The 25,953-nt window shown below is 38.9% G+C and overlaps 2 protein-coding genes across 2 annotated transcripts; both read left to right on the forward strand.

Moving 5' to 3' along the window:
- Positions 1-11,917: 11,917 nt before the first annotated feature.
- Positions 11,918-14,891, forward strand: LOC120090619 (uncharacterized). Its single transcript, XM_039048338.2, has 2 exons — positions 11,918-12,166; positions 14,772-14,891. Exons 1-2 carry the CDS (start codon positions 11,918-11,920, stop codon positions 14,889-14,891), a joined length of 369 nt encoding a protein of 122 aa, XP_038904266.2.
- Positions 14,892-15,096: 205 nt separating this feature from the next.
- LOC120091521 (Mad3/BUB1 homology region 1) lies at positions 15,097-19,009 on the forward strand. The gene is made up of 5 exons (XM_039049599.2): positions 15,097-15,293; positions 15,359-15,503; positions 16,121-16,278; positions 17,541-17,625; positions 17,707-19,009. The coding sequence occupies exons 1-5, from the start codon at positions 15,211-15,213 to the stop codon at positions 18,841-18,843; spliced, it is 1,608 nt and encodes a 535-aa protein (XP_038905527.1). The 5' UTR covers positions 15,097-15,210; the 3' UTR covers positions 18,844-19,009.
- Positions 19,010-25,953: the final 6,944 nt, after the last annotated feature.

Raw genomic sequence — 25,953 nt, forward strand, 5'->3', positions numbered from 1 at the left:
GGATATGTTGACATCTTTCCTTCACCCACTTACTATGAACTACTTGCTCCGTTCACCTTGATATCGACACATGCATCCGCTTCCTGTAGGGAGGTCACTCCAAGGGTGACACAAAGCGTCATATGAATCTCATGGTGTGAACTATCTGGAGACGTGACAGTTGAAATCGTAAACTTAATTTCTGTTCGAACAACTTCCCCTTATTCCCCAGAGTCTAAATTTAAGCTAAAAAATACTTTCCATATGGAGGTCACTCCCAGGGTTACACGAAATACCGCTTAAATCCAGACTGTGAGCTCTTAGGGACGTGAGAGCTAAAAATAACATATCGTGTATGTTATTAATCTCCAGCTAAAGTTTTCTAATAACTCTATCATATAGAAGTTATTGACTACCACTGAAGTGTTCTAATTTTTGGGTAAATTTATACTTTTCTTTTCCAGCTAATAAAAACAACCATAAGTCTATGTGGTTTATCCAAGTATAACTCTTATAAATGGATTTAAACCTACAATGTCTAGGTGATAAATCCTTTTATTACCTCACATCGCTCACGAGTACTCATAAAATTGGTTATCAACGCTCAATAATTCGGCCATAATTCCCATGTAGGAAGTGTTCCGTAGACTATCAACTTAAATACCCCCAGCCTTCGATAGAATTATATACCGGTTGAGTTTGTAATCCTAGTTTTACAAGTTTAACGATCTATTTTAACTATTAAAACAAGTGGTTAACCTACATGAGCATGCAACTGTTCTCCGTTATGAATTTTAAATGTCTAACCCAATTTTATAACAGTTTATAAAACTTTAGACATGCTAAACATCCACAACATATAAACATTCAATATTTAATATAACCATTCTATTAAATTCAAGAAACCCTAAATTATAACAAATTATAACATACTTTCAATGCATGTTGCATGCTTCCTATGGTGGGATTTAAAATATAAATGGCATAATGTATGCACATACAAGATTTATTTAATTATAACATATATCCCAGGCAGTAAATCTCTTTGCATGATAACGCTACACGATTGTTTACCATTGATCAGGAGCTAAGCGATGTGTTGAATTGCTATGCGATAACACTAAGCGATCGTTTACCTCTATGCGGCAGCTAAGCAATGCGTTGAGATGCTAAATGATAGCATTAAGTGACCATTTACCTATGCGCGGCAGCTAGGCGATGTGTCGAGAGCTATGCAATAGCACTAAGCGATCACTTACCTTGGGAGCGCGCTAAACGATCAAGATGCAACACTAGACGTGTAGCTTAGCGATCGTGTAGTAAATTGTTCGTGCTAAACGATGGAGTTGCGCGATAGTGTTGGACACTAAGCGATCATGTAGTGTCCTTTGGCACTAGACAATGCCACTATACGATAAAAGGTAAACACTACACGATCGTGTAGCTTTGTTAAGCGATATACGATAGTTGCTAAACGATCAAGCAAACACTAAACGATCAAGCAAAACGCATGACGATTGTCGTCAATGCTAAACGATCAGCCTTAGCGAGATTTTGAGTGAGACCAAGAGCAGCCAGTTTGACCGATTCTCTTGAGGTCTGGTCTGGTTCAACTTCAAATTTTTTGTGGCTGGTCCAGTTTAGACAGTTCGGGTCCGGTTCAAGTGGTTTGGAGCGGAAATATTTGGAGGATTTAGCATCTGGAAATCAAGATTTCAATGGTTTTTCGAAGGTATGTTTTGAAACCCATTAAATTCTGTTTAAGCATGTTTTCGTTTCTGCCAAAATTAATCAATTAAAGTACTTATCGATCCTCGTCACTTCCGCTGCGTGCTAGTAACTGTCCAACAGATGGATTGTATTTTAAGTGATAACCTAAATGGTCTGTAGTAGATGGATAAGCCTAGATATCTTATCCTGGTGATACTACGAGTACGACCTGCTTTGTAGAAGTTACAATTGTTGTAAAGTGCTACAAGTGATCTGATCCTGATCATTCATGTGGAGACATGTGAGCGGAGATATTCTATACAAAGAAGTTTGCATAAGACCAGACCACGAATTGAGTAGTCTCATTATATAACATTGTTCTTAATAGAGACTTTCATTTCATCAGGATGACCATAGGTAACACGACCTGAATCCTGAGTGAGTTATGAACTCCTGCCTATGAGAGCGGTCCTTTGATTTGTATGGGTGCGAGTGGCCAGATTTCCGACTCAAACCTACCACTTTGGGGATTTGTTTGATTGAGGAGCTGGGAACTTAGCTACACAAGATGGAATTCACTCATTCCTCAAAGCATGGGTAAGTAGATAGATTGCTCCCTTAAGGGTTGATTTCGAGGCTTAAACAATGTGGTGCCACATACTTTCTCATGGCCCCAGAAGTGTTCACTCATGGTAGGACTATGATGTATTGTTCATTAGAGGAATCAGTAGTACTTAAGGAGTTAGATGTAACTACAGGGACAAAACGGTAAATTGGCCCAGTTGTACTTACGAGCAATCTGTGAAGGGTTATCGTACTGTTGATTGGTTATACCCAATGGACACAAAAATATATCTATAGTGTGAAGAGTACAACTTTCGGTCTTTAGCGGAGTGCCCGACAGTTAACGGATGGTGGATATCGTGATTAAAGAGTTTAGTCAGTTATTCACGTACCGTTGGAGCTTCATGCTACAGGTCCATAAGGTCCCCTTGGTAGCTCAATGGATTCAAGTTGAGAATCAGTTTTTAGGTTAGTTTGAAGTGTTCAAATTAACAAGAAGAAATTTGATTATATATGATATAATGAAATTGGCTCAATTATATGTGATATAATTGACCTATTAGATACATTAATTGGAGGAATGATATAAATATAATTTATATTAAATAAAGGAGAAAAGAACTATGGTTTAAATATTACATATGATGTGATATTAAAACTATAGGTTATAAATATAATATGATAAGTTAGTTATTATATTTATTTATAATAAAAATAATTATGATATAATTGTTTTAGTTGGTTATTTCTTTTCTCCATTAACCGTGCTAGTGGGAGGTTAATTTCAGTTTTTAATAACTGAAGAATAAAAATGAAAAGAGTTTTCATTTTTTGATCAATCGTTTCATTATCGCATTACTAATCGATCGAGCAAAAGAAAGCTATACGATAGCCCTTTCGAGAGACTAAACAATCGAGCGAGAGGTTTCCGAACAAGAGCGAGAGATTGTCAGACGATTGCTCACGAGAGTGAGAGTTTGCTAGACGATTACTAGACAATCGAGTACCCACTATCTATACGATAGACTAAACCTTTCTCCCACTTACTCGATCGTGTAGCTCGATCGTATACATCCTCATTCCCTCTACCAAATTTACACAGAGCCCACACCTCCTGGATTCTCACTCTGAGAATACCAAGGTTACCGAGTGGTAGTGTCAAAGGTTGCTGTTCAAGGATCCGACAGTTCATGATTGTGACGAGAACGAGAGTTTGCTAGACGATTGCTTCTCGTTTCTTTGCGTTCATGATTGTTGAGACTTTGCTGGGACGCCTGACCAGTGTAGAGCGAGGGAATACGTGAAGAAGAGTTCTTCAAAAGTATGTCTCTCGATTCCCTTTGTTTTAGTAAGATAACATGTTGTAATTTTCGCTATAATGCATAAATGTTCTTGTACGTTTGTGATTATGTTTATTCTTTCACAATGGACTTGGAAAGATCTTGCTTCCGCTGACTGATTCTCTTGAATAAGAGATCCTTCAAGGCGGTCCTTTGATTTGTATGGGTGAGAGTGGCCAGATCGCTGACTCAACATGCCTACCATTTTGGGGATTCATCTGATTGGGAGTTGGGAACACAGCTACACAAGACGAAATTCACTCATTCCCCAATGTTGGAGAAAGCAGATAAATTGCTCCTTTAAGGGCTGATTCTAGGGCTTGAATATTGTGGCGCCACACCCTCTCCTGGCCCGGGAGAGGTTAATCATAGTGGGACTATGATTTATTGTTCATTAGAGGAATTAGTGGTACTTAAGAAGTTAGATGTAACTACAGGGGCAAAACGGTAATTTGGCCCAATTGTACTTATGAGCAATTTGTGAAGGGTCGTCGTACTATGAATTAGTTATATCCAATGGACACAAAAATATATCTGTAATGCGAAGAGTGAAACTGTCGGTCTTTAGTGGAGTGCCCAACAGTTAATGGATGGTGAATAATTGAATTAAAGAGTTGAATTAATTATTCACGAACTGTTGGAGCTTCAAGCTACAGATCTATGAGGTCTCCTCGGTAGCTCATCAAATTTTATGAGAATAAAGTTTTGGATTAATTTGAATTGTTCAAATTAATTGAGGGAATTAATTATATATGATATAATTAAGTTTATGTAATTATATATGATATAATTACTATAATGTATTTGATACATTATAATATAAAGAATTTATGAGAGGAATTAAATGTTTGAATATGATTCAAATGTTAATTATATGAATTAGATCCATATAATTAAAATTTAATGTAAATGTGATTTATTTTAAATACCGTAAGAGAGAGAAAAGAAACTATATGTTATATGTTATATATGATATAACATATGATTGCATAATATATAATAAGTTGGTTACTATATATTTTTGTTATAATTTTAATTGTGAATTAAAATTATTTATTAATTATTTTATTATTAAATAATTTTCTACTTATTTGATTTTAAAGTAATTAAGGGGAGAGAGTTACAACTCTCTCCCTACCTCTTTCTCTCCACCACTCACGTAAGAAGTGGTGGAGGTCTCTCTTTGATATACTTGAAAAAAGAAAAAAGAAAAAAAAAAAGAGAACACAGAAAGAACGTTGCTCTTTGTAAAAGTTTTTTTTAGCTTTCCCAAGGTTGAACTCTCAAAATTCTTCCTTCTCCCTCAATCCCAAAATACTCTAGAGCCCACACCTCCCAGATTCTCACAAGAGAATACTGAGGGCTCATTCATGGTAGTGTTCGTAAACTTTTTGATTTATTCTTTCCAAGGCATGTTGTATGATTTATTTTTTCCAAATGCATATACTGTAAAAATTGTTTTCCTTTTTAAAAAACGATTGGGAATTGGGATGTTCCCGCTTCCGCTGCGGTCCCCTTCATAGGGGTTCTTTCAGTAACAACTATAAAGCGGGTCATGTTCGTAGTGTCACTAGGATAAGGTACCCAGCCTTATCCATCTACCATATAGCGTTTAGATTATCTCTTAAATATGATCCACCTGTATGTCTCCATATATATGTTTAAGATACAAAAGATAACCTTGGATCTTAGTTTATTTGTAACACCCCGCACATTTTTTTTAGTAATAATGTAATTTCAGTAACTTTATTATTTGGAATTTCAGTAATTGTTATTAGTTGGAGGGAATTTTTGAAATTTTGGACTTCAAGTATAAGTGCGGGAATTTAATTGTTGGCGTGAAATTATTCAATTTGAAATTTAATTTAAAAATTAATGGCAGGAATTAATTTTCTTTTGAAACGGAAAGGAATTTAATAGTATAAAGTGGAATAAGGAAAGGAATTAAATATAATTATACTTATTTCCTTTTTTAGTTATTATTATTATTATAAAACAAAATCTTTTTTCTTCTTCTTCCTCACGCCTCCCTACCCGAAACCCCCTCCCCCGTTTTTCCTATCCACGCGAAACTCTCCAGCCGGCACCACGTGCATCTAACCAAGCCGCCACTAGTCGCCAGTCGTCCATTCGTGGGTCGCTGTTCGCGTAGGTTGGTTTGATCGTCAGCAAGCAGCAATCGTCCAACGCCGCTCGCCCCTTCACGTGTCGATCTCACCCAGTTGGTCAGAGTTGCGCCCGTGCCACTGCCACCTCTAGCCGATCTCCTGCACCGTTCATCGCCGCGCTGCCTATCCTCTGTTGCATGGGTCTTCGTCGGACTCTTAGATTTGGGTAAGATCTATTTTTCTATTGGGTCAAGTTTCTTGAAGGATTTTTTTGGATACCCATTAAGTTGGAATGAAATTTAAATTAGTCGCATTATTTTGATTTTAGATTTGAGCATGGGAAATTACAGAAGCGACTGTCCAGTGGATTCGAGATTGTTTGGCAAGAGTTTTGGTAAGAGTTGTGGTCCTTGTTGTTGGTTGTGAGCACGCATTGATTACTGAATTAAATGTTGACTTAACCCTTGTATTTTTAAGGTTCCATGTCGTCGTCCATTGAGATTTAAAATCTATTAGAAGGAGATTTTGGAGTCGAAATCTTGGGAGTGGTTGTTGATCAAGTTTCTTTGGGTAAGTTTTTGGGTATTGTGGATTTGGGTATGAGGTTTCGCAGTTATTGTTGGACTGAAATTTAATGGTTGTATTCGTATGTTAGGGCTATTACTTCAAACCGCTATCATCATTTGGTTGTTTGATTTTATCTGTGAATTTTTTATTAAGGTAAGTAATCTTACTACTGGAACTGCCCACGGGCCAGGCATTAGATGTATGCTAGGATGATAAATGAATGTTATGGCAGAATGATAGCATGATAGCATGATAGTATAATATGATCAAAGTATGTTCTGGTACGAGATCTGAATTATTTATTTATGCACATAGACACTTGAATGCTAGTATGAAATGGTATGTGCTTCCATATGGTTGTATTTGATTTGATGATGTTGAGGTATACATGTATGTTGTAGAACCATGATGTTGAGGTATATATGTATATTGTAGAGCCATGATGTTGAGGTTTATATGTATGTCATAGATTTGTACAGTGATGATTATGATGTTGAGACTGTGCAAATGTCCTTACTGATTAGTTAGATGCCCATTAGATTTTGTGTTTCCTTCGGGATTCACCAATTTGTGTTTCCTTCGGGATTCACCAGTTTGTGTTTCCTTTGGGATTCACCAGTTTGTGCCTCCTTCGAGATTCACCAGAGGTAGTGGGTATACTTAACTACAGTAGGATAGAACTCAGTCTCCTTCTTGTTTCATGTGTATATGTGTCCCATGAGGACTAAAGCAGTGTATATGTTTCACCAGAGGTGGGTATCTTGAGGACATAAATGCCTAGCCTGACTCCAGTAGTGGGGTTACTTACTGAGTATTTATACTCATTCTATCTCATGTTGTTGTTTCAGGTAAGGGTAGAGATGCATCGGCGATGGACAAGCGGAATTCGTGATTGAGCCACTGGAACTATTTTTTACGCTTCTGCATCATGGAATTTAGAGTTTTTTTTTCATGTTTCTCTTAACTTTTAGTTTTGATGTTTAAAACTTACTTTTAAGAATCGTTTTTCAGACTTATTTACTAGCCTTTATGATTTATGGGTACCCTACTATTATTTTAATATTTGAATTTAATGAAAGTCTTTTGAACTTACCTTATTTAATTAGCATTTATTTCGCCATAACAGAGTGTCGTTTTGAGTTCCATGCATGCATGTATTTAGTAATGGCCTAACTTAAGTCCTAGGGGGTCGGGTCATTATAATTGTTATCAGAGCCCATGTTTTGGGTTATGTAGACTGATTTACTACGTAAGTCTAGATAGTTTCTATGGCCTAGTAACGGATCCCTCGTCATCGCCAGTTACGTTCTACTAATGAAAGTTTCAATGCATATATGAGAACAATGATGTAGAGTTTTAAATGCATGATGTGTGTGAAAGACCCAAAAATAGCTAGTTAACGTATGAATTTATGACAGGACATGGCACCTAAACCTAGAATAAGAAAGATAGTTAGAGAAGAAATGCAAGTAGAGAGAGCTGAGAGTAGCCAGACTGTTCCGGCAGCTCCAAATCCGCCTGTGACTCAAATTGATGAAAAGGCTATGGAAGCTAGAATTGGTGAAGCTGTTGCATCATCTCTAATGGGAAAGCTGCAGGAACTGATTCGTAGCACGATGGCAGGATAGTCTGCCTAGACCCAGGCTCATGAGGAACCGATGCCACATGAGCAGTTACAACAGACCCGACCACAGGATAGAGACATGCAGGGCCTATCTCTTGAGGCTAAACATTTGAGGGATTTCCGTTAGTATGACCCTTGCCCTTTTGATGGATCGTTGGGGGACCCCAGCAAAGCAGAGATGTGGTTGTCATCTATTGAAATAATATTCCATTTTATGAGGTGCCTGGAAGAGCAAAAGCTTAAATGTGCAGTCTTCATGTTAACTGGTAACGAGGAAATCTGGTGGCATTCAGTAGAAAAGATGATTGATACTGGTGGTGAACTTGCAACCTGGGAGCAATTCAAGGAGCGCTTTTATGAGAAGTACTTTTCGGCCAACACCCGATACAATAAACAGACAAAATTCTTGAAGTTAAGGCAGGGAGTTATGTCGGTGGAGGAATACGAGTAAGAATTCAATAAGTTGTTTCGCTTTTCTCCTGAACTAGTAGCCACCTAGGCAACAAGGACAGAGAGATTCATCCAGGGCCTGAGGAGCGAACTACGAGGGATGGTGCATGCCTTGGATCTCAAGACGTATGTCGCGGCACTATAGGATGTCATGAGGATTGATGCTAACTCCCAGGTGGGAGAGGAATACAAGAGGTCGCTCGGGATTGGGACCTCCGCAGGTTAGAAAAGGAAGGCTGAACACAGGACTTCTGAGCATCAGCAGAAGAGCTAGAACACAGTGAATGCTCCACGTCAGTGGGGACAGCAGGGTTCCCAGGTTGTGACTCGCAAGAAGGATAGGCCGATATGTACCACTTGTGGTAAGTAACACTGAGGACGTTGTCTAGCCGGCTCTGGAATCTGTTTTTGATGTGGCCAGAAAGGGTATATGTCAGATAGATGCCTGAGGAGAAACGCGTCTGAACACAGGGGCCAGCCCGTAAGTTCGTTTCAGGGAGGCCCGAGTCATCAACAACATCAAGGTAGGGTGTTTTCTACCACTTGACGTGAGGCCGAGAAGTCAGGCACCGTGGTAACAGGTACACTTCCCATTTTGGGACACCATGCTTTAGTTTTATTTGACTCTGGTTCTTCGCATTCGTTTATATCTATTGTATTTGTGAGGCATGCCATGTTAGACTCAGAACCTTTGCCATTTTCATTGTCCATTTTCACTCCATCAAGAGAGATCATGTTAGCTACAAAAAAGATAAAAGCATGTTAGGTAGAGGTAGCCAATCGCGCACTTGATGTAACCTTGATAATTTTAGATATGCGCGATTTTGATATAATATTGGACATGGATTGGTTAGCTGCTAATCATGCCATCATAGATTGCTCCCATAAGGAGGTCATCTTTAACCCTCCTACAGGAGCCAGTTTTAAGTTTAAAGGGGTTGGGACCGTAGTCCTACCCAAAGTGATTTCCGCATTGAAGGCCAGTAGACTATTTGACCAAGGAGTCTGAGGCTTTATGACCAGTGTGGTGGACACTAGAGAGATTGAAGTCACCTTGACTTCGGAGCTAGTAGTGAGGGATTTTCCAGATGTTTTTCCAGAGGATCTTCCCGAACTGCCCTCGCAGCGAGAGATAGATTTTGCTATTGAGTTGGAGCCACGCACAACCCTTATTTCGAAGGCTCCATACAGGATGGCCCCGACAGAGTTGAAGGAATTGAAGGTCCAATTGCAAGAGTTCTTGGACAAGGGTTTCATACGCCCTAGCGTGTCACCATGGGGTGCACCTGTTTTGTTTGTGAAAAAGAAGGATGGATCGTTACGTCTGTGCATTATTATAGAGAGTTGAACAAGGTGACCGTCAAGAACAAGTATCCCCTTCCTAGGATTGATAATTTGTTTGACCAGTTGTAGGGAGCTACGGTATTCTCTAAGATTGATCTCCGGTTAGGATACCACCAGCTAAGAATAAAGGATAGTGACATACCCAAGACAGCTTTTCGTTTGAGGTATGGACATTATGAGTTCATAGTGATGTCGTTCAGTCTAACGAATGCACCAGCAGTGTTCATGGATTTGATGAATAGGGTGTTCAAGGAATTTCTAAACACTTTTGTGATTGTTTTTATTGATGACATCTTGGTTTATTCCAAGATAGAGGCCGAGCATGAGGAGCATTTGCGGAAAGTTTTGGAGACGTTGAGGCCAATAAGCTGTATGCTAAGTTTTCTAATGTGAATTTTGGTTGAAGTAAGTGTCCTTCCTAGGGCATGTAGTATCGAAGGAAGGTGTCTCTATGGATCCTGCAAAGGTTGAGGTAGTTACGAGTTGGGCTCGTCCAACCACAGTCAGTGAGGTACGCAGTTTCTTGGGGTTAGCAGGCTACTATAGACAATTTGTAAAGGACTTCTCTCTCATAGCCAGCCCATTGACTCAGTTGACCCGGAAAGGAGCAACATTTGTTTGGAATGAGGCTTGTGAAAACAGTTTCTAGGACCTCAAGCAGAGGCTAGTTTCAGCCTCGGTTCTTACAATACCGGATGGATCAGGTGGTTTTGTCATTTACAGTGATGCGTTCAAGAAGGGGTTGGGATGCGTATTGATGCAGCAGGGCAGAGTAGTTGCTTACGCTTCACGTCAGCTAAAGAAGCATGAATAGAATTATCCCACACACGACTTGGAGTTAGCAGCAGTGGTTTTTGCTTTCAAGATTTGGAGACATTACTTATATGGAGAGAAGATACAGATCTTCACTAACCACAAGAGTTTGAAGTACTTTTTCACTCAGAAAGAGTTAAACATGAGGCAAAGAAGGTGGTTGGAGCTGGTGAAGGATTATGACTGTGAAGTTTTGTACCACCCGGGAAAAGCAAATGTAGTGGCAGATGCTCTAAGCAGAAAGGTGGCCCATTCAGCAGCCCTCATTACCAGACAGACTCACTTGTGCAGGGAACTGGAGAGGGTAGAGATTGCAGTGGCTATGGGAAAGGTCACGACAAAGTTAGCACAGTTATCGGTGCGACCGAGTCTAAAACAGAAGATTATTGATGCGCAGCAAGACGACCCTTATCTGGAAGAGAGAGTTCTAGGGTGGAGTCAGGCCAGGATGGCGAATTCTCAGTTTCAGTGGAAGGTGGCCTCCTTTATCAAGGGCGTTTGTGCGTGCCAGTAGTTAGTGATATTAAAGATGAGTTGTTGTCAGAGGCTTATAGTTCCTTATTTTTTATTCACCCCGACAGCACCAAGATTTTTCGGACTTGAAACGTTACTACTGGTGGAATGATATGAAAAGAGAGGTTGCAGAGTTTGTCAGTAAGTGCTTGGTGTGCCAGCAGGTGAAAGCCCCAAGGCAGAAGCCAGCAGACTTGTTACAGCCATTGAGTGTACCAGAATGGAAGTGGGAGCATGTGTCTATGGACTTCATCATGGGGTTGCCTCGGACAGTCAAAGGTTTCACTGTGATATGAGTTGTGGTAGACAGACTTACAAAGTTAGCACATTTCATACCTGGGAAGTCCACCTTTTCAGTGAATAAGTGGGCACAGTTATACTTGAAAGAGGTGGTGAGGTTGCACGGAGTGACTGTGTCCATCGTGTCGGATAGAGACCCTCGTTTCACGTCCAACTTCTGGAAAAGTCTTCAGGCAACTTTGGGGACCCGGTTAGACTTCACAGCTTTCCACCCTCAGACTGATGGGCAGACAGAGAGATTGAATAAGATATTGGAAGACATGTTGTGTGCCTGTGCCATAGAGTTTTCAGGAATCTGGGATGCTCACTTGCATTTAATGGAGTTTGCTTATAATAACAGCTACCAGTCCACTATTAGGATGTCACCCTTTGAGGCCCTATATGGGAAGAGTTGCAGGTCCCCTGTGTGCTGGGATGTGGTAGGAGAGAGGAAATTGTTAGGACCTGAATTGGTGCAGACCACAAATGAGGTAATACAGAAGATCAGGGCTCGTATGCAAATAGCTTAGAGCAAACAGAAGAGCTATGCCGATGTAAGACGTAAGGACCTGGAATTTGAGACTGGTGTGAAAGTGTTCTTAAAAGTGGCACCCATGAAATGTATTATGAGGTCTGGCAAGAAGGGGAAATTGAGTCCGAGATTCATTGGACCTTTCGAGGTCTTGGAGCGAGTTGGCCCCGTAGCTTACCGATTGACATTGCCCCCAGCACTGCCTTCAGTTCATAATATCTTCCATGTTTCGATGCTAAGGAAGTATATAACAGACCCATCCCATGTAGTTGACTATGAGCCCTTACAGTTGAATGATAACTTGAGCTACAAGGAGAAGCCTATAGAGATCCTCGCCAGAGAGGTAAAAACATTATGCCGCCGGGAAATTGCTTTTGTGAAAGTCCTGTGGCAGAATCACCAGTTCAAGAAAGCTACTTGGGAGCGAGAGGATGAGATGAAGGCCCATTACCCGGAGCTTTTTCAAGAATGAACTTTTGAGGATGAAAGTTATTTGAGGAGGGAATAATGTAATACCCCACACATTTTTTTTAGTAATAATATAATTTCAGTAACTTTATTATTTGGAATTTCAGTAATTGTTATTAGTTGGAGGGCATTTTTGGAATTTTGGACTTCAAGTATAAGTGCGGGAATTTAATTGTTGGCGTAAAATTATTCAATTTGAAAATTAATGGCAGGAATTAATTTTCTTCTGAACGGAAAGGAATTTAATAGTATAAAGTGGAATAAGGAAAGGAATTAAATATAATTATACTTATTTTCTTTTTTAGATTTTTTTATTGTTATTATTATTATTATTTTTATAAAACAAAATCTTTTTTCTTCTTCTTCATCACGTTTCCCTACTCGAAACCCCCTCCCCCGTTTTTTCTCTCCACGCGAAACTCTCCAGCCGGCACCACGCGTGTCCGGCCAAGCCGCCACCAGTCGCCGGTCGTTCATTCGTGGGTCGCCGGTCGCGCAAGTCGGTTTAATCGTCAACAAACAGCGATCGTCCAGTGCCGCTCACCCCTCCGCGCGCTGATCTCACCCAGCTGGTTAGAGTCGCGTCCGTGTCACCGCCGCCTCCAGCCGATCTCCTCCACCATCCATCGCTACGCTGCCTATCCCCTGTTGCGTGGGTCTTCGTCGAACTCTTAGATTTGGGTAAGATCTATTTTTCTATTGGGTCGGGTTTCTTTAAGGATTTTTTTGGATGCCCATTAAGTTGGAATAAAAGTTAAATTAGTCGCATTATTTTGATTTTAGATTTGAGCTTGGGAAATTACAGAAGCGACTGTCCAGGGGATTCGAGATTGTTCGACAAGAGTTTTGGTAAGAGTTTAGGTCCTTGTTGTTGGTTGTGGGCACTCATTGATTACTGAATTAAATGTTGACTTAACCCTTGTATCTTTAAGGTTCCAAGTCGTCGTCCATTGGGATTTAAAATCTGTTAGAAGGAGATTTTGGAATTGAAATCTTGGGAGTGGTTGTTGATCAAGTTTCTTTGGGTAAACTTTTGGGTATTTTGGATTTGGGTCTGAGGTTTCACAGTTATTGTTGGACTGAAATTTAATGGTTGTATTCGTATGTTAGGGTCGTCACTTCAAACCACTGTCATCGTTTGGTTGTCTGATTTTATCTGTGGATTTTCGATTAAGGTAAGTAATCTTACTATTGGAACTGCCCACGAACCAGGCATTAGATGTATGCTAGCATGATAAATGAATGTTATGGTAGAATGATAGCATGATAGACTGATAGTATAATATGATCAAAGTATGTTCTGGTACGAGATCTGAATTATTTATTTATGCACATAAACACTTAAATGCTAGTATGAGATGGTATGTGCTTCCATATGGTTGTATTTGATCTGATAATGTTGAGGTATACATGTATGTTGTAGAACCATGATGTTAAGGTATATGTGTATGTTGTAGAGCCATGATGTTGAGGTTTATATGTATGTCATAGATTTGTACAGTGATGATTATGATGTTGAGACTGTGCAAATGTCCTTACTGATTAGTTAGATGCTCATTAGATTTTATGTTTCCTTCGGGATTCACCAGTTTGTGTTTCCTTCGGGATTCATCAGTTTGTGTTTCCTTCGGGATTCACCAGTTTGTGTTTCCATCGGGATTCACCAGTTTGTATCTCCTTCGGGATTCACCAGAGGTAGTGGACATATTTAACTACAGTAGGATAGGACTCAGTCTCCTTCTTGTTTCATGTGTATATGTGTCCCATGAGGACTAGAGTAGTGTATATGTTTCACCAGAGGTGGGTATCTAGAGGATATAGATGCCTAACCTGACCTCAGTAGTGGGGTTACTTACTGAGTATTTTATACTCATTCTATCTCATGTTGTTGTTTCAGGTAAGGGTAGAGATGCACTGACGATGGATAAGCGGAATTCGTGATCGAGCCATTGGGACTAGTTTTTACGCTTCCGCATCATGAAATTTAGAGTTCTTTTCATGTTTCTCTTAACTTTTAGTTTTGATGTTTAAAACTTACTTTTAAGAATTGTTTTTCAGACTTATTTACTAGCCTTTATGATTTCTGGGTACCCTACTATTGTTTTAATATTTGAATTTAATGAAAGTCTTTTGAACTTACCTTATTTAATTAGCATTTATTTCGCCATAATAGAGTGTCGTTTTGAGTTCCATGCATGCATGTATTTAGTAATGGCCTAACTTTCTATGGGGTTGGGTCGTTACATTATTGGTTTTGTGGGTTAATGCTACTAAATATCAAATAAAATAAAATTTATTTTATTAGATAAATAAATTGATTATATAATACAATTACAAACTATAAAACCCATAAGATTTAATACATCAACCCCAACATCTCCACCCTGCCCGAGTAAGCCTACTACCGTTGTCTCCACCCCATACACACAGATGCACAAATTTTGTTCAGATCTACATTGATTTGCCACCTTACTCTACAGACCGTGCCACTCTGTACCGATGCCAGTCCCGTGTTGCTCATTCCATCGGTCCATGGAGTTCGTGCAGTAAAGAAGAAAATGGAAATGCGTGCACTACAAATGGGCATGCTTGAAATTTAAAAAAAAAATTATAAGTTGATCCGTCAACATTTGCCAGGTTTACAAATATTTTAAAGATGATATCCCTGATTGGGCTATCTTCTATAGTTTCCCATTTGTAAAGGCTTAGGCCCGAGAGATGGGCCGAATCCTTGGACTCTTGAGCCCAATTCCCTTTGCTTCTCATCAATGATCAACCCCAGGCATGGGCCGTAGTAGCCAAAGCGTGTCAGGGAAAGGAAACCAAGCAATTTGATTTTGTTGTACCGCCATTTTCATCTCTGCTCACTGCTCACTGCTCACTGCTCTGCTTCACAGTATACTCCTAATAGCCATAGCCATGGCCAGCAACGACCTTTTCTCTTCTTTGATTTCAGACATTAAGTCATACTCTGGCAAAGACCCTCTACTTCCATGGCTCCGGTATGCCCCTCAACAAATTTAACTCTCATCTCTCTGTTTCTTGTCTAACACCTTAATCCTTGCAGAGGGATTCGGAAAATGAAAGACTCATTGCCTTCTCACGTTTTGAACGACAAGCTTCCTCGATTCTTGCAGAAATGCACCGAGAAGTTCGAGTCCGATCGGCGTTATAGGGACGATTTGCGGTATCTTCGCGTTTGGTTGCAGTTGGTAACTTGTTTATCCATCTGGGTTGTTTCTATTTCTAATAATTTTCCTAGGATATTGCTTCGATTCTGTGAAATCTTGAGCTTGAAGTTAGAGAATGGGGAGTTTTCGTTGGGGCCTTAGTCTGATTGTGACTAATTAGTGTAGAAGGGGGAGTCAGAGGGTTGGACGTTTCATGGAATCTATCTATTTGGTCTTGAGAAGGTTTCTGATAATGTTGCATCAGGTTGCTGTATAGTTGGTTTTGAAAGGTATATTGTTGGTTGGTGCTTCATGATTTTCTGTGGAAGTTTGAAGTAGCTTTCGCGTATCAGTGTTTAGTGGAGGCCTTATTCATAGCTTCAGCATTCGTTTGCAAGCTCTCTAAGTCTTCCAGGAAAATATATTAGAAAAATTCTTAGTTCCTTAACTGTTTTATTTAGTTTCATGACTAATCTTTATATGGTTGTATTTGTTGTTTGTATTTTTTTTTCGCTCCCTTTGGGAGTTTGTATCTTTGACCTTTTATTCCTTTTCACTATATCAATGAGAATTTGTTTCTTGTTCAAGAAAAATTGGTGTAGTTAGTGTTTGATGTTTATAGCTTATAATGGTTGATTGGATTTAAATCTGATGATCAGATGGATTATGTGGCTGATCCAAGAGCACTACTGAAAACCATGGAAGAAAAACGGATTGGGACAAAGTTTTCTTTGTTCTACCAAGCATACGCCTTGTACTACGAGAAGCTTAAGAAGTTTGATGATGCTGATAAAATGTATCACTTAGGAGTGCAGAAGTAAGTTTTTTATATGGAAGTTCGAGTTCCTTCCCAAGTTTATACATGATTTTATTTTTTTATTATTATAATTAAAAAGAATGATTTCTCTATTCCCTTGGCCGCCCCCAAAATATTCCGTCACAGGCGCTGGACTGCTTTTTATGTAATGAACATTGAGAATCTTAGTTTGTATAACATAAAATGCTGGTTACTTTGCTTATTGGTACCGTTTTTTGTCTTGTTCTTCTTTTTCTGTGTGTGTGGCTTTATATTATAAATAATATATTTCGTTTGGTCATTTGTGCTATTGGCTCCTGTTCTGTGAACCAAGTTTAGCTTTGTTATATATGTACATTTAGTTCAGTGTCTGTGGAGAATTGATGATTTAGAGATGCATGTTTCAGAATAGTAAATGACTATATGTGGTTTTGCCAGATAAGTAGAGGCATTTGAGAATGCCGTCTGATCATATATTTTTTTTTTACATGAAATCTATCGATGTGAAATACTAAATATTTTGGCACTTGGTCTTTTTCAAAACATTGGGATAACAACTTATAATTCGATAATTATAGTATTTTGTTTTCATTATCCATTCCCATTACGATACTCTTACATGTCCCCAAAACTCAACGAGTTTCAAGGGAATTTAGATAGCCTTGGCTAAGGGTAATACTAGTTGATAATCTGGAGAGGAAATCCTCTGAAACAAGCTAGAGACTAACTCTGCTAAAGCAATGAAGCTTAACTGAGACAGGAGAATTCATTTGGGTATAGCTGTTCTCTTTGTTTTTATGCAGTAGTTTTTAACTTCCCAGTTTTCACTAGGATTTTAAATTTAGGCCACAAGTTTTCTTTTGATGGAATCAATCACTTTTTGTTTAAATGAGTTTTTATGGGTTGTGGAATGCCTATTTCAAGAACATATACGATATTTCTCATGTATTAATGGTCTATCTTTTGGCACAATTCTTAGAATTTCTCTCACGAGATTGCCCACAGTGTTATTTGAAGTAAATGCAGTCATGATTTGCTTGTCAAATTATCTTAGTTCCTAACTTTTTGCTTTAGGGGATGAGTTTATTTTATTTTGTGAATTCAAGCCACATCATTACATTTTTTTCATTCTCATGGCCCGAAGTGTGAATAGCACGGCCGCCTTCTACAGTTGTTGTAATTAACTTTCATATCCGCATGTATATCATTAAATCGTCTATAGAAGTAGCTGTTATTAGTGTTAAGAAGTTAAGATGAAAAAACATGTTTTGGTTGTTGTACAGGCTTGCTGAACCTATTGATGAATTACAAAGGTCATATGAGCAGTTTCTTCATCGCATGAAAAGACACAATTACAAAAGAGTCCAGGTGAGCCTTTCTTATGCATGTATTTCACTACTTGTCTCTCTGGTTGGAATACCTTTCTGACGAACAGCAGATATCCTGCAGCATCAGCATGGAAGAACTTCTAGGAGGCATCTGTCTGACAAAAGCACTTCTAATCAAGGTGATCCCGAAAAGAACAATAATGAGGTTCGAGACAAAGGAATTTTTGAGAATGGACCTATAGCTGTAACATTAACTGACAGTAGAAATGAGACTGAGAAGATGCCTCAAGATTCAGCAGGGAGGGAAACAGATGAATTCAGGATATTTAAGAGCGACGATATGGTTGTCAAATTTGTAGATACTGCTTTTTGTGGGAAATCTGTTGCAGAAGATGCTTGTCACCATGGTTTGGTGGAACCAACTGTCAATATGAAAGAGGCAATGAATGCAATAAACAGTATGTTTTCTGAACCAATAGAGATGCCTCCTATTGGTAGGAGATCACGTGGAAGCCATTCCAAGAAAGATTGCTACTTAAATGGTGGGTTTGAGGTGTTTGTTGATGAGAACCTTGATAGGAAAATTGAGTTAGAAAAGCAGAAAGGATGTACAATGCCACAGCATGGTAGTATAACCGAACCTCACCAGCTAGAACAACCGCCTTTGATGATTTTTGTGGACGATGAAGCAGGTGGTGAGATAGGCAACACAAGTTTTGAAAAGGATGGATCGAAATTGAGCGAATCACGAGATCTCGTAGGAGGTTCTACAGCATCTGCTTCATGTTCAAAAGCATTTGTGTTTCCTTGTGTGGACAATGTTGAAAATATTGATGATGATTCTGATGTACAGGATCCCATTGAAGCAAAGTTTAGAGAAGATACAATTGTGTGTAGGTTTGTTGGTAATGCAATTTCAAATGAGCCAGAGGTGGAAAACATTTGCCACCATGGTTTGGTAGAGCCAACAGTTAACCTGAAGGAAGCCATGGATGATATAAACAACATGTTTGGAAAGCCCATTGAATTTGTTAGGACTAGAAGATCCAAAAAGCATGAAAAGCCACCAGAAGTGCAAAATGATTTTGGTGGGTTCTCAATACTTCCTGATGATGAATTATTAGGGCCTGCACAGGCTAAGCCACCAGTAAAATCATCAAGAAAATCAAGTGACTGTGATTTGTTTGAGCCAACGGTATTTACTAAAGAAGCCATGGACGATATTAACAAAATGTTTGGAATGCCTCTTGATTTTTAGTTACCATGGGCTTTTGCATCTGCTTGGAATGTCAGCTTTTGATGGAGATGCGTTTCTGATGTGTAATGTAATTTTGAATATGTAGATTTATTTTTGGTAGATTTCTCATAACCTGTGTATTATAAAATCTTGAAGTTTGGAGTGGAGATTTATCTTGATTTGTGCTTTCACGTGGTCATAAATATTTGATGATGAATGAAGAAGGTTTTGGGGGCGACCACTGAGGTTTTCTTTAATGGGAACAAAAACAACATAACACTGACGTATCTTTTTAATACAATATCACACAAATCATTTAAAATACTCCAACGATAAAGATGGACTCAATGAAGTTTGATATTGTTCGTGGTGGATACCTATATCTATGTTAGGGGCACAATTTTATATGAAGTTTACAATTTAGTCTCATTTACTAATTAGAGACGTACGCGATGAATGTAAATTTTGATTGAGAGTTTATTTTACAAACTACCTAAATCTATGTATTTATTGTAAATGTAAAACTATATATTTTAGTTTCTAACTAATGAAAGAAAAAATAGGAAAATTTTACAGATAAAAAAAATGTCAAACTATTTATAGAAATAAAAAAAAAAAAAAAACATGGATAGATAATGATGAACTTTTTTCCAGTTTTTATCCTCTATCAAATGAGATCAAATTTTACTATTTTGTGTAAATATCCTTCAACAACTATTTCCATAATGGTAAGAAGGTGAAAAAGGAAAGCCAATTACTCTTTGGTTTGGCTATGTTATAATTGGCATACAAAAGGGGAGTTAAAAGGAAAGTCATCAGCCATGATTCTTTCCTTACTCTAATTATTGATAAGGACAACGATCCTTTGCTTTTGGTTTCACCCCAAAAGGCCTCATGCTCCACTTTACTCGAGCACACTGCCTATCCAATAAAGTTCAACCACGGATCACACCATGACTACTTCCAAAGCTCCACTATACATCTTTGTTCGCATGCCCTTGCCACCACTTCACTTCCTTGGCCGCTTGCCCCAAGACCTTCGCATGCTTGGCCAATGCCTTGCCCTACTGCGCACACCACCTAACCTCTTAAGTCCTTGTGTGCCGCATGCTCCTTGTTAACGCATGACACACTCTCAGCCAACATTTAGCTTTTGACATGTCCCTCATGCCCCCGCCTAGACAATTCTTTCATGTTATTGTTCGGCCAACCCACACCATGCATCCATCATGGACTTGCCGAGCACAACACCCATCGCTTGGTGTCTTGACTGTGTACTCCACACCAACACATGGTCTCTCTATGCATTCAACACTTAGCCAACAAGCTCGCCTAACCTCTAATGACAATGTCATCACCCACCAAGTCTCCTCAACGCCCCATGGCATGCCCCCAAGCTCATCACAATCTCATCCAACCTCTACAAGCCTTGATTGCCGCACATCCAACACCCCATGCACCCATGCCTCACAAGCTTCAATGCATGGTTAATCTTGGCTTCCACACTTAGCCAACTTTTTACTAACTAAGGTCCAACACAAGGTTACCCAAGACAACACCTATCAATCACTTAGAATTCCTCTTTTTACTTCCCCATTTCCCAATTTTAACTTATATTTAGACCCACTTAACATATTTATTATGTCATGTAAGGAAAGTAGGGTTCAAGTTCCACACGTAGACCCTGTGATCACTATTGGGGTTGATGTCCTAAATCTTGTAGGGTTTTGTAGTTTGTAAACATGTGTATGAACAAATATTTGTGATGTAATAATATGAGATATTTTCTTCACTATTGTCTATGAAATATGAGACATGTTAGTTGCATTAACCACAAAAAAATAAACTAAGATCCCTGGTTTTTGTTATAACTTAAGCATGTATGTGGAGACATACAAGTGGATCGTGCCTTAAGTGATAACCTAAATGGTCTGTAGTATATGGATAAAGGAGGGAAACCTTATCCTGGTGACACTACGGATACGACCCACTTTGTAGATGTTACAAGTGTTGTAAAGTGCTATAAATGGTTTGATCCTGATCATTCACATAGAGACATGCTAGCGGGGGTATCCTATATAAAGGAGTTTGCATAAGACCGGACCACAAAATGTTTGGTCTCGTTATATAACGCCGTTCATGACAGAGACTTTTATTTCACTGGATGACCATAGGTAATATGACCTTAATTCTGAGTGAGTTGGAAACTCTTACCTATGAGGGTGATCCTTTGATTCGCATGGGTGCAAGTGGCCATATCGCTGACTCAAACCTACCACTTTGGGGATTCGTCTGATTGGGGAGTTGGGAACTCAGCTACACAAGACACAATTCACTCCTTCCCCGAAGCAGGGGTAAGTAGATAGATTGCTCCCTTAAGGGCTGATTTTGAGGCTTGAACAATGTGGCGCCACACCTTCTCATGGCTCAAGAAGTGTTCACTCATAGTAGGACTATGATGTATTGTTCATTAAAGGAATCAATGGTACTTAAGGAGTTAGATGTAACTACAAGGGCAAAACGATAAAGTGGCCCAGCTGTACTTACGAGCGATTTGTGAAAGGCCATCGTACTATTGATTGGTTATATCCAATGGACACAAAAATATATCTGTAGTGCGAAGAGTGCAGCTGTCGATCTTTAGTAGAATGCCCAACAGTTAACAGATGGTGGATAGCGTGATTAAAGATTTTAGTCAATTATTCACGTATCGTAATTGTTGGTTGGTTATTATTTTCTCCTTTAACCGTGTTTGAGTGGGAAGTTACTATCAGCTTTAATAACTAATGAATAGAAGTGAAAAGATTTCATTTTTTTTTTCAGAATCGCATCACATAACGAGAGTGAAAGAAAGAGCTATATGATAGCATATGAGAGAGTGAACGACAATGTAAACCCCGAACTCTAAGTTTCCTATATAAGCATGTTTAGCCAAAGTAATTTTATATTAATTATTTGATAATTGAAGATCCATGGTTACTTACAGAGGTTATGAAGGAAGGGAAGGAAAAACAATTAATTGAAGGAACTCACTATTGGATTTTATGTCCTAAAACTCGTAGTTTGTAAATTAATAAACATATTATGTTTTATTTTTTGATAAAGTTGTTATTGAAATTGTAATCTTGAATCCAATAAACTAAGGTCCTGAGGCTATTTAATGTAGTTTGAACTTTATGTAGTGACATAAATGTAGATCAAGTTCAAATATATAGCCAAAATGGTCTATAGTATATGAATAAGGTTAGGCGCCTTATTCTGGGGACACTATGGAGGCGACCCTCTTTGTAGTTAGTACAAACGATGTGATCCTGAATCGTTCATATAGAGATATGTGAGTGGGGGCATCCTATGCAATGAGTTTGCATAAGATTGAACCATGAAATAGTCACTTTTTACGTTCTAAATGCCTTTTTATATATAAAACTGACTATTTCGTTAATTGATGACCTAGGTAACTTAATCTTAATCCTGAGCTAACTTTGAACTCCTCGCTCTTAATTATCCTTTCACCCAAATGCACCCACCATGTTGCGTTGACCAAGTTATGGCAATCCTTCTCGGGCGAATGTGTGCGAGCACGATCAACGTAAAGCCTTGTGGTGAAGTTGCGCTCGACCAATGAATTCCTATGATCACAATCTCTGCATTGCGTTAACACATATTCTATACAAAAATATAAAGATCAACTGTTTTAATGCGTTGGACGCATGCGACCACAATATTATAGAATTTATGCTTAATGGACGCAATTTAACATGTTTCATCAATGCAATCTAATCATTGTTTAAGAACTTAGCACTATGATAACGTGCATTTCTGCCCGTTATCAACTGTCCAACCCATTTCTTTAGCTGTGACACATGAAACACTAGATGGATCGACACTGATGTCTGAAGGTTCAACTTGTAAGCTACTGATCCCATTCTGTCCACCACCTGATGTGCTCCATAATACTTGGGAGATAATTCCACATTCTGCTTTTGCCAAACTGAAATTTGGCAATAGGCTCACAACTTCAGCCATACCCAATCACCAACTTCAAATCCAACATCACGTCGCTCTTTGTCAGCAAACTTCTTCATTTTCTCTTGAGCCAACCTCAAATGCTCCTTAAGCTCGCACAATGCAACATTTCTGTCTCGCATTTGTTGGCCAAAAGTCGCATTGGCCATAAAATCCTTCCCATAGTAAATCAACACTGGAGGTTGTCATCCATACACAATCTGAAAAGGGGAAAAGCCAGTAGAAGCATTATACGTAGCGTTATACCAATGTTTTGCCCAATGCCACCAGTTAATTCATTCTTTCAGTCCTCACTACAGAAGCACCTGCAATACATTTCCAAGCTGTGATTCACCACCTCTGTCTGATCATCCGACTGAGGATGAGAAACTGTACTGCGATGGAGTTTGGTACCCGACAGTCGAAATAACTCTTGCCAAAAATGACTCATAAACTTCTTGTCTTGATCCAAGAATGGATTTTGGCACCCCGTGCAGTTTAACTATTTCTCTACAAAATGTATCTACTACAATACTAGCATTTAATGGTTGTTTCAAAGGCAAGAAATGAGCATACTCCATAGATCGATATGCTTTCACAGTCGTTTCTTGTTTAATAGTTGAGAATCTTCCACAGATCGATCCATTTCTTAAAGATCGGAATCGAGCTAACATTCTTTTCTTCAAGTCTTCCCAATCTTCGAACAGCCTTCTGCCTACCTCCAACTGGTACCAGTCTAATGCGGTGCCATCGAAACTCACAACCGCCACCGTTCTCTTCTCAGATTTAGTCAACTTATGAACTTGAAAATAGCGGTCTACTCTATATAACCACGCGTCTGGATCGATTCCACTAAACACCAGCATTTTTACTTTCTTGAATTTACTTTGGTTGTAAATCGCATCTTCTTCGGCGGCTTTCACCGTACTATTTTCTTCGCACACAGTATAGGTATTCGATCTTTCTGCCTCTTCCGTCACCTTTTCCTTTCCCTTGGCCATTTCTGTAACATAAGAAACGAGCATTTCTTGATGTTTCTCTACCTGCAATCCCAATCTCTCAATGCTCTTTGCTAACGACGCTAGATTCTCCTCTATGGTTGACAACTTCTGTATTACGACTCTAAATTCAAAGATTTCTTATTCTAGTAACTCCAGTTTCTCTTCAAAATGTTTCTGAACCATGCTTTCCTAGGTGATTACTCTGATACCAATTTGTTAGGATACTGATTCTTGAAAGTCTTTATTATCGAAACGAGTTGGTACAATCTTCCGGAATAGCAACTAAACGATGAACAAACTCTTTATTAAAGATATGAGACAAACAAAGACTAGAAAATCACTTATCAAACTCTAAACGATCGTTTACAAAACTCTATACGATTGCTTACAATCTCTACACGATCGTTGAGTAATACTAGACGACACTTAACAAAACACCCCATGGTCGCTTATAAGATACTACACGATCGCATACCAACTACTACACGACCCGATTATATATGATCACCTACCAAATGCTACATGATCGCTTAGCTCTGCTACACGATCGCTTAATAGAAGTAGAAGATGAGTAGCACACTATGATGACTTCTCCATGACAGAGACTTCTGAACTCCCACTCTCGAGAATTGGAAGTCGTTCTTCACTCCTGATATTCAGACTTCACTATCCTCTCTTTCCGTTTCCTTCTTCTTTTAAACCTCCACTTCTCCCAACAGAATTGGAAGTCATTCTTAACTGATTCAACTACCTCTCCTCTATTCTTTCTTTCTTGAGATTGTAACATAATTGGAGGCCTATCATTAAGGTAAACTATCGTTGGAATTTGACTAAACGTTTGTGTAGAAAAGTTCTACACGATCGTGTAGCATTTACTAAACAATCATTTAGCTAATGCTAAACTATGGGGTAAAGGGTTTACTTTATCGTGTCGCTTTGGTTGCTCGATCACATGGACACTGGAGGTAAATGATCGTATAAAGCATTTGATACTCATTGTTTAATAAAAGGTGCGCACACTAAATGATCGTGTAGCTCAACATGCCTCATCGCATAGTCACTGACTACACGATCATGCAGTATGCGATACCTTACGCTTGCTCAGATATCGTTTAGACAATTATGCTTCACCGCATCATTGTCGTTTAGTCGATCGCTTAAGGCTTGCATTGCACCATGCGCACTGAATGATTGCGTGAACTCATGCTTCATCGCATAGTGAAAGGTACACGATCGTTGCACAATGATCGTTTATGCTCACACAACGCTGCTAAATAATTGAGTAAAGCGTTTACTCTCTCGTGTGGGTGATCACAAGGATTTGGTACATGATCAAGGAGACGCGTTTCTGTGGACGGTTCAAGACCCGATTCGCCTGTTTGAATCGGTGACTCATTGCTATTTGTAATAGTTAGCTTTTGTTTGTTTGTTTTTTTTCTTCTTGGGATTTGAGATTTGAGGCTAATTATCCCGGTTCATCAACTTTTACTTAATGTATATATGATATATGTTGTTTATATGCCATACTGTATGACATATAGATTTAAAACCCACCTTAGGTTATGCATTTTATTCATGCATCATATATTATAAGTGTTATAATATAGTTATTGGCATAATGAAATTACTCAAGGATCTCTTGACGAAGAGCATCCATGAGCGCGTTCGGATATTTCCAATTTCACCGTGACCAAAATACAACATATACATTCTAACATACAGTTATGCAAACAAACAGTAATTAATGGCATGATTTGAACACTAAAATACAAATGGAGAAAGTTCTCATACCAGTTGAAGACACTTTTCAAGCTTTGGAACTCAACGCAGCGGAAGACCTCTACGCGATTTCTATCGCCCAGCAAATACGTTGAATACAACAGCAGGATCAATCATGAACAAATGAACGCAGTGGGGACGACACCACCACAAAGGAGCCCTTGGTATTCTCGGAGTGAGAACCGTGTGGTCTTTGGTGAGTTTGGTAGAGGTAGGTGGAAGAAAAATCGTGTAGACGATAAGCAAGTGGGAGAGAAAAGAAAGCTATCGTATAGCTAAATGCTTATCGTTTAGAAGAAGCTACATGATCGTGTAGGTTTTACTAAACGATCATTTAGGAAAAGGT

Source organism: Benincasa hispida, chromosome 11 (genome assembly GCF_027475165.1).
Source record: "Benincasa hispida cultivar pf3 chromosome 11, pf3_genome.v1.1, whole genome shotgun sequence".
Lineage (NCBI taxonomy): Eukaryota > Viridiplantae > Streptophyta > Magnoliopsida > Cucurbitales > Cucurbitaceae > Benincasa > Benincasa hispida.